Source organism: Lepus europaeus, chromosome 14 (genome assembly GCF_033115175.1).
Source record: "Lepus europaeus isolate LE1 chromosome 14, mLepTim1.pri, whole genome shotgun sequence".
Taxonomy (NCBI): domain Eukaryota; kingdom Metazoa; phylum Chordata; class Mammalia; order Lagomorpha; family Leporidae; genus Lepus; species Lepus europaeus.
Window position 1 is genome coordinate 26,244,520 of NC_084840.1, and position 11,753 is coordinate 26,256,272.

An 11,753-nucleotide genomic window follows, 5' to 3' on the forward strand; every position below is an offset into this window, starting at 1 on the left:
GCACCAGATTCTGTCCCAGTTGCCCCTCTTCCAGGCCAGCTCTCTGCTGTGGCCCAGGAGTGCAGTAGAGGATGGCCCAAGTCCTTGGGCCCTGCACCCCATGGGAGACCAGGATAAACACCTGGCTCCTGGCTTCGGATCAGCGCGGCGCGCCAGCCGCGGCAGCCATTGGAGAGTGAACCAATGGCAAAAAGGAAGACCTTTCTCTCTGTCTCTCTCTCTCACTGTCCACTCTGCCTGTCCAAAAAAAAAAAGTTGGTTTTTTTCCCCTGAATTTAGGGTCCCCTCCTTCCATTAAAATAGCTATGAAGTTGTAGTAGATCCAGAATTGGAACCCTTGTAGTCTGGCATATGGCTAGAGCCATTCTGCAATACTGCATCTTTTGGAGCCTAACACAACAAAACAAAGTTCACATTAACACCTAAACTGAAATTTAAAGTTCAAATTATGCCTTGATTCCTCCATTTCTGGATGAGGCTAGGGATTCTCTAAAGAGCACTACAACTTGACTCAGGTGCCAAAGGCTGATACCTGGGCCATTTGACCCTCCTAGGAAACTTCCAGCAACAGATTGGTTGCTGCTGTCCCTATTGCCATCTTGAGAATTACGTATCTCTGCTTTTCCAAGCTTCTAATTGCTTCTGCAAGCCTTCGTTGCTCTCCTGGGCTTCATTTCTTCTCTTCTGGCCTTTTTAACAAATAACTGGAAGACTTGATGTGCAAAGGCACAACCTCTTTCCCCTCTGCCCTACTTTTCCCAGCCAGCATCTGCTCTATCACTAGTATTATTCTTTCGCTTTGCATCACAAACACTTGTGGAACTTTTTTAAAGTTGGTGTGTCCCCAGTGATTGATTCAATACCTCTGAGAGTAAGTACCTGTGTTTTTATAAAGTTCCAGGGAAGTTGTGTAGCAAGGGTAGAGAACCTCTAGTGTAGGCATTATTGAGTGACAGAGATAATTATTCTTACTTTAAAGAGAAAGAAGTCTTACCTCTTCCATCTCAGATGCCTGCTTCAGTCTCACAGTCAGCAGGATATTCACAGTCAGTTTTCTGATGCCTGGAACGTCACCCTTCCCCTTCTTAACAGTAATCAAGTTTAACTGTGTTTAGTAATTCCTTACAAGGCACTATGGGGGACACTGGATCTGTGCTAGATCTGCAGATGAGTAAATCAACCTCACCTGCCCTCCAGACGCACAGTCTAGAAGGCAGATGCGAAAACGATGGTACATTTCAAACATTTCTCCTTGCTCTATAAACAAAGAGCTCTGGGAACTCCATGGGGAAAGAGGAAAGAAGTTTGGGAATGCGTCACAGTACAGTTAACATTGTCACTAGGGCCTTGAAACATGAGAATAGCTTTTGCCTGACGAAGGGGAAGACTTGGCAAGAAAACCACATGAACAAAAACAGAAATGTGACTGTACACAGCGTGTTTAGGAAGCAGAAAGTATCTCTGTAACAAGACCCTAAAGCAGCAGGGCGTGCACATGATGACTGAAAGGCCAGGTGGCAAACCTTCATAGAGAAAGAAGCTGCAAATGGATTATTAGGAAGCTCTAATTCCTGAAAGGAGCTGACTGTCAGGAAGCCTTTAGGACAGTAACCCAGTCTATGCTGTGGTGTCATCAGATCTTATATACCACTTCAGGTCAATAAGGAATTGATCTAAGTATGTAACCTAGGAAATGGCATGTCAAATGTTAAGCCAGCGTAGTGACATATTGTGCAGCTGTTAAAAATGCTGTACACCCATGTGAAGATTTACAGAGAAAAAGATAAAAGAGCAAAATTGCAAAACATACATTGGAATAGGGTAATCTGTTAGTTTTGCTTTCCTTTTTAAGGTATGATAAACATATACTTTTGTATGTGGTAATAGACAGAAAATTGTGAAATGCACAGGAATCTGAGTGAAATGAGGGGTTATATAGAGTTTACTTTTCGCTCTCTTCCCCTTGTATTGCTTGAATTTCTTCACAATGAAGTTTTATTAATTTTATTACTTTATTACCTAGTTACTGATTTAAAAAAAATTAGGGGTACAACCCATTAAGTTGCCATCTGGGACATCCACATTGTTTTTCAGAGTGTCTAGGCTCAGTCCCAGCTCCCCTTCCTATTTAGCATCTTGTTAATGCACACCTTCCTGGGAGGCCACAAATAATGGCTCAAGTATGTGAATCCTTACCACCCATGTGGGAGACCCAGATTGAGTTTCCAGCCCCTGGCATCAGACTATCCCAGCCCCAGCTTTTGGCAGACATATGGGGAGTGAACCAGTTTTTCTGACTTTCAAATAAATGAAAGATGAAAGTAAATGAAATTTGACTGAGTTTTTCTAATCTTCAAAGTTAGCAAAAATCTTGGCATCATAACATCCAGAAGGAAGAGGACATACCCCAACTTTCAAATACATCCATTTCCTGCTGACCTTTCAAAAACACCTCCCGCCCATGCCGTGGTAGTATCAGAAATTTTGGTGCCTGGTTTGTCACTAGCCCAGCTCTTCTTCTTCTCTTAACCTGGCCTTAGACTCAGCATATACAGTAGAACTTTGAACCCTAAGTGTACACTTGAGCCCACTTGAGTGGAACAAATGTCTGTGGTAGCAGTGCAGTGACTGTTGTTGAGCTGCACTTGAGAGTGCAGCAAATGAAAGCTTCTTTGCTTCTGCAGTAATGACAGCAGTCAAGCTGTAAAACATGGAGGAGCGGCTCTGTGGACAGGATCCTTTACTAAGTCCTTTCCATAGGGGTAGGGTATGATCTTGTGTTGTTTAAGATTTTATCTTATTGGGGCTGATACTGTGGTGCAGTAGGTTAATCCTCCGCTTGCGGTGCTGCCATCCTTTATGGGTGCCGGTTCTAGTCTCAGCTGCTCCTCTTCTTATCCAGCTCTCTGATATGACCTGGGAAAGCAGTGGAAGATGGCCCAAGCATCCTGACCCCCTGTACCCATGTGGGAGACCCAGAAGAAGCTCCTTGCTCCTGGCTTCGGATCGGCCCAGCTCTGAGCGTTGTGACCATTTGTGGAATGAACCAGCAGATGGAAGACTTTCTCTGTCTCTCCCTCTCGTTGTCTATAGCTCTACCTCTCAAATAAATAAAAAAATTTTTTTAATTTAATTTTATTTATTTGAAGGGCGGAGTTACATAGAGATATTTTTCATCTGCTGGTTCACTCCCCAAATAGCTGCAACTGCTGGAGCTGGACCAGTCTGAAAGCTTCTTCCAGGTCTCCCACATGGGTACAGGGGCCCAAGTACTTGGGGCATTTTCGCTGCTTTCCTAAGCACATGAGCAGAGAGCTGGACTGGAAGTGGAGCAGTCAGGACTCAAACTGGTGTCCAGTTGGGTTGCCGACGTCACAGGCAGCTGCTTTACCTGCTACACCACCGTGCCAGCCCCAGTAGTCATTTGTAAACTAAGGTGAGAAGCCACGTGAGGGCTAGTCACCTTATCTAGTTAAAATCTGTCTCCACTGAATGTGGAAACAGTCCAAGGAGATGCAGAATTGGGCATAAGTCACACAGTAAGAGAATGTGCCAGGTTTTAGACCTGTGCTTCGCTGAGAATCCTTGTGCAGTGTAGTGCTTCTTTGCCCAGCATCAACAACCTAACAGCTTTACTGTTGGAATCCTTTGCTGATGGATAAAAATGGACGTAGGACCTTCTCAAAAGAATACATAACGTAGGCCAACAAGTACAAGAAAATCATCAGGGAAATGCAAATTAAAGCCAAAATGAGATATCACACCATACCTGCTAGAACGGCTTTTATAAAAAAGACAAAAGGTAATGAGTATTGGTAAAATCAGTATAGAGGTTTCTCAAAAAACTGAAAATAGAATTACCATGTGCTCAAACAGCTCCACTTCTGGATATGTATCCAGAGGAGTGATAGCAGTGTGTAGAAGAGGGAATCTGTATGCTCATATTCACTGTAGCATTTTTCACAGTGAGTCAAGATACAGAAGCAGCGTAAGTGTCCATCAGTTGGCTAATGGATAGAAACTGTGATACGTATGCATAGTAGAATACTCTCCAGCCTAAAAAGGTGGGAGTCTTGTCTTCAGCATGCGTGCAACCTGGAGGATGTTATGTTAAGAGAAATAAACCAGGCAGAAAGACAAATATGACCTGATCCCACTTATATGTAGGATCTAAAAAAGTCCAACGCATAGAAACTAAGCAGTGATTACCGGGGGCTGATAATCAAGGGGAGCAACTGGAGAGATACTGGCAAAAGGTACAAAATTTCACTTATGTCAACATATAAGTGTTTGTATATGTGGAATAAATTCTGGAGTCTATGATACAGCCCAGTGAATGCAGATAATAATAATATCCTGTATATTCAAAAGCTGCTATGAGTAGATGTAAAGTTTTTGCTACATAAGAATGAGTATGTGAGGGGATGGGCATGTTAATTATCTTGATATAGTCATCCACATTGTATTCATATATCAGGACATCACATTGTACCCTGTAGATACAACTTAAAAATTAAATTTCTCAGATAAAAAATTACCAAGTAGCATATACATTATACTCTTTGAAGAATGTGAAATGTATAATATATTATATGCACAAATACAGAAAAATACGAACAGTGGTTTACCTGGGTGCTCTGAAATTTTTCTGTATTTTCTAGATTTTTATAGGTGTCTGTTTTGCAATAAGATGTTGGGAAGCTGGCAATTAGGGAAAAGAAAATGCTAAATCAATGTGGCAGGAATCACATACATATAACCTACTTACTGGTAAACCAACCTTTGGATGATTGGATCAGATGTCATTTTCCTTGATGAGAATTTAGGGACTCTGTTCGGCTTTCACTTCTGGTTTTCATGATCCTCTCTTTTTCAGCAACAGTAACAAGTAGCCAGAGTACTCCTGCCAAAGCTCCCAGGGTGAAGAGCAGTCCGTCCGTTTCCTCTCCATCATCTGCAGCTTGTGCTCCAAGCTGTGCTGGAGACCTCCCTCTTCCTTCAAATACTCCCACATTCTCTATTAAAACCCCTCCTGCCAAGGCCCGGTCTCCCATCAACAGAAGAGGCTCCGTCTCCTCCGTCTCTCCCAAGCCACTTCCGTCGTTCAAGATGTCTATTAGAAACTGGGTGACTCGAACACCTTCCTCATCACCTCCCATCACTCCACCTGCTTCTGAGACCAAGATCATGTCTCCAAGAAAGGCCCTGATTCCTGTGAGCCAGAAGTCATCCCAGGCAGAGACTTGTTCTGAATCTAGAAATAGAGTAAAGCGGAGGCTAGACTCGAGCTGTCTAGAGAGTGTGAAACAGAAGTGTGTGAAGAGTTGCAACTGTGTGACTGAGCTTGATGGCCAAGTTGAAAATCTTCATTTGGATCTGTGCTGCCTTGCTAGTAACCAGGAAGACCTAAGTAAAGACACTCTGGGTCCTACCAAATCAAGCAAGATTGAAGGAGCTAGCACAAGTATCTCAGAGCCTCCTTCTCCTGTCAGTCCTTACGTTTCAGAAAGCTGCGGAACACTACCTCTTCCTTTGAGACCTTGTGGAGAAGGGTCTGAAGTGGTAGGCAAAGAGAATAGCTCCCCAGAAAATAAAAACTGGTTGTTGGCCATGGCAGCCAAACGGAAAGCTGAGAATTCATCCCCACGAAGTCCATCGTCCCAGACACCCAATTCCAGACGGCAAAGTGGAAAGACGTCACCAGGCCCGGTAAGGCAACCGTGGTAGGAAAGCACATTTCCTGGCTTGAGGGTGGACAGACACAGATCTCTTCTTGAGGCAGAATGCTCAAGAAAAGAAAGTAAATATTTATTCCTAGAGTTGCCAAATTTAGCACATAAAAATACAGGATAAATTTTGTATGGAACATTTATAGTAAAAAAAAATTGTTATCTGAAATTCAGATGTAACTGGGTGTGCTGTATTTTATCTGGCAACCCTGTTTACGCCCATTAAAATCCCCCCGTCAAGGCCCATTCTCCTCAGCCCTGTTGCCTGATTCCCTAAAGCCTTTCTCATGCTCCAGGATATCAGTTCAAAAATACCTCTCCTCTCCTGTCAGACAGTATGCCATCCTCTTTTTATAGATAAAGCTGTTGTTCATGGAAAAGTTGCCAGCATCCATAAGTAGGTTTCCAGTTTGTAATTGCATTTTGTGATTAGTTAAAATACAGTGAAACTTGGATACTTACAAAGCAATTTAAGTGCAGAATTCTTCTAGATTTTTACGACTTCTCCCCGATTTTTAATCCTCTTGCTCATACCAGTGTTTTTAGTATTACAAAATAGCATACTTCCTCTTATCTCTGTAGATTTTGTATTTCATTGGCTTATATATTTAAGTTAGATAATAACAGTAATAGATATTACTGGCAGAAATAGATTTTTGAACCCTGAAAAGCATAATCATGATGGTCACAGAAGTAGCTGTGAGGGACTAGTGGGCAGCAGAGGGAATAGAATGCTTCTGCTCATTGGTTTGCAGGTTTGGAGAGGTGGGTCAAGGAAGTTTCCACCATAATTCGTAGTAGCTTTTGTTCTGTGTTAAGGAGAAGCCCATAGGCTGATTGAAATCTAATCCAGGAGGCAAGATCAACACATGTGTTTTTCTAAGGGCAGAAGCTGGATAAGCATAGGCTGAGTTCATGTTCTCCACCTGCTTTCATCAAATGTATCCTGTAATTTCAGGGAAGATAATTGAGAAATATTTTAAAGGCTGCTTAGTCGCAGTCTCCAACCAGGACTTTTCCTACAGAAAATGGGGGGAGGGGCTTAGAGAAAGTTTTTTCTTCCCTCAAAATTATGAGTAAGTCCTGTTTTTTTCAGGGGAACTGAATGTGCAGTATAACTAATTTCAGTGACTTATTTTCACTAATACGTAAATCAAAGAGTCTTTAAACAATAATGTGCTATTCATATGGTTTCTTTGAAGCTAAAGTTTCTTTATGTGATGAAAATGCAGACCTTCAGAAGAGGGTAACTGCTACCACTTAAATAGCTACCTTATTTAAAAATTGGAGAAGCTGATTTACTTATTTATTTAACAGAGGGTAATAATTGTAACCTCTTTGTTTCCTATTGGTAGGCTTAACTATTTACATTAAAAGTCCTAAGCCTTCTTTCCTTGCACACCATCTACAAAATTTTTACTATACATCCTGTACAGATCAACCAAAAGAGACCCTGCCATCAGAAGTATTTGCAACTGAAAACTGGATGACAAAATAAATAAATTTCTAGTCATCCTAAATTAAGGTTCCCCTTAATTTTAATTGTTGAGGTAATAGCTAAACTTTTGTCTTGGGAAATCTCTGAAATCTCAACTTTGTTCTTGCAGGTCACCATTACTCCCAGCTCCATGAGGAAAATCTGTACATACTTCCATAGAAAATCCCAAGATGACTTCTGTAGTCCTGAACACTCAACAGAGTTATAGGTTCTAGTCTGAGTGAGTCAACAGAATCCTGGTCCACCAAAACAAGATGACAGCAGCAGCAGAGTGACTCTGGTTTTTAAGAAAGCTGCCGTCTTTTCATTTTTAGATAAAATCTTTCCAACTCTGAAATGCACCTGATCTGGTTCTTCTACTGGTTGTGTTATACACAGTGTTTGTTTTTCAGAGTGAATGCTGGGTTTAAATTTCATAAAGTTGTCATTTTGTAGCATTTTGAGTGAATACTTTTCACTTTTTAAATTATGCAACTTCTTTACAATATTGACACCTCAGCTTATGCAGGCAAGAAACTGAGTGTTGTTACCATGAAACTGTACACAGAGGGAAGTGTCTGCAAGACACAGCGCAAGGCCTCCCTGAGGCATCTGCTGGAGACCCCTAGATCGGTTCTGCCTCAGACAAGCATAATTTTATTTGAAATATATAATCTTTTCACTATGCTTTTGTGTTTTCTTTGTAAAGCGTATATAAAAATGTGCTGTTCAGATAAGTACATTTATATTGGTTTAGTGTTAAAATGCAATCTCTTGAGTTAAAAGTCTTTATTTTAAATGCAGTGATAAATGTCAGCTCTTTGGAGAAATGAGGAGAACAACAATAGAAAGCTATATCCATCTTTCTCCCAGAGTACCTTCCATATGAGATTTAAGGTTCTCGTATTTTTTAACAAGCATTTGTATGGGAGGTTATGATTTTGCCATTTACTGGAGAAAGGTTTTGTAAATCAGCAGTCATACACACTGAAGCTGGAATTTGACTTTAGGAGAACTCTTCAGTTCTCTAGGGACTACAACTTGTTTTAAAATAAGACATCAGACTTTAAGAAAAGTAATGATTTCCTGTTGGTATTTTTTATAAAAGATGATGGCTCTGAACTAAATATTCACACCTGAAAAATAAATCTTGGTTTTCTCTTCATGTACGTAAAAAGCAATAGCCTTTTAGAATAGCCCTGAGACAAAAAGTCATTGTGCTTTCCCTAGATACTTAATAGAGAGTATATAGAGACTGAATCTAAATTAATTAATGGGCAAGACATCTTAACAATTATGTGTTATTGACCATCTCAAAATGAACCCTTGTTTTATGTTTTTTTTTCCTTTTGTAACTTAATAGAAAGAAGCCTTATGAACTTTCCATGTACTCTGTGCTTGGAAGGGAGTCCACTTGCAATTGTAACATTTGATTCATTTTATCCGTATTTCTGAGGGCTGTGTAGACTTTATTCCTATTTCGTCATGATTTGAAAACCTGTTTTTTTATGGAAGCTCTTTAATTCCTTTGATCTTATAAATTAAAGCTTGTAATAACCAGAGCCACATAGGTCAATTAAGCATAGATTTTCCCTGGCTTTATCCAAAGAGGGAAAACAAAGAGAAGTTTTAGAATTACAGTGTTCAAAACCAAGTGCACCATGGCCTTAACTGAATATTTAGGAATTCAACTTACATTTGATGTTTGGTTTTTGAGGGTTGGGCTATGGGAAGGTATTATTTGTGATCAATACCTGCCAATAATGCTACTTTGTTGTTTTTAAAGCCAAGAAGGAAAAAATTTCATGAAAAAACGATCAATATAAGTAGGTGATTTGGGTTTTGTCCCTGCGTATCCAGGAGCACTACTGAGTGAAATTGGGGTAAACGTGACTGTCAGAAACTGTGCCCAGGGTCTAGTGGGTGCAGCATGTCCCACTTGGAAAACTAGTACTTAAATGGGTGCCAAAGGTCAAATGTAATGAGATAATAATTATCCCTGCTTGTGTCAGTGTCAGACTTTGAGCTGATCCTGAATAATAATAAAGTCTTTTACCTTATTTGATGTCCTTTTCTGAGCATTTTACATTAATCAAAAGCAGTCTATACAAAAAATATAGTAGTAATACCTCCTACTTGTGCACTAAACAAAATGTTCCTAAGATGTTATCTAGTTCAAGTTGAAAGGGTTTTTATAATACATCTTTCTTCATCAGCCCTTGAAGATTTAAGATGTCTTGGATTACTTGATGGAGGGTAGGGCAATATTCTTTTCCTAAACAAGTATTTCCAGCCCAAAGTTTTCCATTTGATTACGTGCCAAGCACATTGCTACAGTGCAGTATTAGAGTTTTTCTTTTGGCTGTTCAACACAGGCCCACAATTTATTTTTGTGAGGGTTGACTAATTAGTCCCTTAAAATGTCTCTTTAATTGGAGCTGCACATTTAACAGATGATGAATCAAGATCATTTGTAGCTACGCTGTTAGGGATTCAGAGTGGAGTCCGCTTACCACCCCCATCCCCAATTCTAATAGCTTAAAACTACACTAAAACTTGGGATACGCTATATAGAAGGTATTTTTTTAAACCACAGATGTGGATGACTGGAGACAGCTTTTTAAGTGTAGTGTGTATGTTGCTTTAATCCCCAGTTTGAAATTAGCCAGTAACCATGTTCTTACCTCTAGGTCGCATGTTGGCTCAGCAAATACTTTCTGAGAGCCCATCATCGTAGCAGACAACACCGCTGCTCTGTGGTGTCTCTGCTGCACTGCTCCCAAGAAGGTCTGGCTTCCTTTCACACTACCCTTAAAGTAAAGGTCTGGAAGTTACAGAATCACTTCTACAACTAGGTAATATAGATAACATTTTACAAATGTGTGTCAGGAGAGAGACTGAGAATGTCGTGCTGGGTTAACTCAGAAGACTGAGTTAATATCCTCCATGTAGCAGTTCGGCACCTGGAGTTCTGCTTAATGCTGTAAAGGGCTGCATGTAGGCCCAGCTGACCTATCTACCAAGAGTTCTTCACCTGCCCTAGGTTAGGGTCATGCCACATAACAGATTACCCAGCTACTCATTAAATTATTTGGGATCATAGGGAATCTTCATTGTGTATCAGATCTTTAGATATTGGTTGAAAGTTAAAGGCTGAGCACAACATTTTGTTGAATTTAGGTGAGTTTAATGCTTTACTACTGATGCCAGGAAGACAAGCTAACTTGTCATAACAGTAGCTTTTGTCGAAGGTCACAGGAAAACTTGTTTCTGAGCCATTCTTGATTGCTCACTAAAAGGTAGAGGGGTTGTTAAGGAATAATGGAAATTTGGTCTTTCAAAAATTCACCTGAGCATAATGTTTTAACATTTATTCATTTTTATTTTGGAGGCAGAGTGACAGAGGGAGAGACACTTAGAGTTGTTCCATCCACTGGCTCATTCCCCAGATGCCCACAACAGCTGGGACTGGTCTCAACACAGGAGTGGCAGGGCTCAGCACTTGAGCTGCCTCCCAAGCACATTAGCAGGAAGCTGAGTTGAAAGCAGGGGTGGAGGTGGTACCCAGTGTCAGGTACAACTCTCATAATGGATGTAGGTGTCCCAAGGTGTGGCCTAATCTTCGACAACACCCACCCCCACCTGAACATATTAAAGAATAGCCATTCCTCCCATTTCTCTACTAAACTAAGAAAGGATTTCAGTAATATATAACTGCCGACGCTGTGGCTCAACAGGCTAATCTTCCGCCTAGTGGCGCCAGCACACCAGGTTCTAGTCCCGGTCGGGGCGCCGGATTCTGTCCCGGTTGCCCCTCTTCCAGGCCAGCTCTCTGCTATGGCCCAGGAAGGCAGTGGAGGATGGCCCAAGTGCTTGGGCCCTGCACCCCATGGGAGACCAGAAGAAGCACCTGGCTCCTGCCTTGGGATCAGCGCGGTGTGCCGGCTGCAACGCGCTGGCTGTGGCGGCCATTGGAGGGTGAACCAACGGCAAAGGAAGACCTTTCTCTCTGTCTCTCACTGTCCACTCTGCCTGTCAAAAATAAATAAATAAATAAATAATATATAACTAGTTCTCATCTCAAAGTTTTAATGTTCCATTCAAAATTTCTCTTTTCATTCCCTGACCCAGCCACTCTCTGTTTTGACATTCTAAACTCATATGTAAGCTATTTTGTGGAATATGACTAGCACTTTTTTTTTTTTTTTTTTTTTTTGACAGGCAGAGTGAACAGAGAGAAAGGTCTTCCTTTTGCTATTGGTTCACCCTCCAATGGCTGCTGCGGCCGGTGCGATGCATCATGCTGATCCGAAGCCAGGAGTGCTTCTCCTGGTCTCCCATGCAGGTGCAGGGCCTGAGGACTTGGGCCATCCTCCACTGCACTCCCGGGCCACAGCAGAGAGCTGGCCTGGAAGAGGGGCAACCGGGACAGAATCCGGCGCCCTGACCGGGACTAGAACCCAGTGTGCCAGTGCCGTAGGCGGAGGATTAGCCTATTGAGCCGCAGTGCCGGCCAAGTAGCACTTTTCAAAATGCATTTGATTTCA

The 11,753-nt window shown here is 41.5% G+C and overlaps 1 protein-coding gene across 3 annotated transcripts in view; it reads left to right on the forward strand.

The window, feature by feature from the left end:
• The window catches only part of DTL (denticleless E3 ubiquitin protein ligase homolog), a 52,446-nt gene extending 43,192 nt beyond the window's left edge, over window positions 1–9,254 (forward strand). For all 3 annotated transcript variants that reach the window (XM_062210308.1, XM_062210305.1, XM_062210306.1), the window contains 2 exons: window positions 4,877–5,709; window positions 7,337–9,254. In XM_062210308.1, the coding sequence (XP_062066292.1) occupies window positions 4,877–5,709; window positions 7,337–7,435 (932 nt within the window). In that variant the 3' untranslated portion in view covers window positions 7,436–9,254. The remainder of the gene's footprint in view (window positions 1–4,876; window positions 5,710–7,336) is intronic.
• Window positions 9,255–11,753: the final 2,499 nt, after the last annotated feature.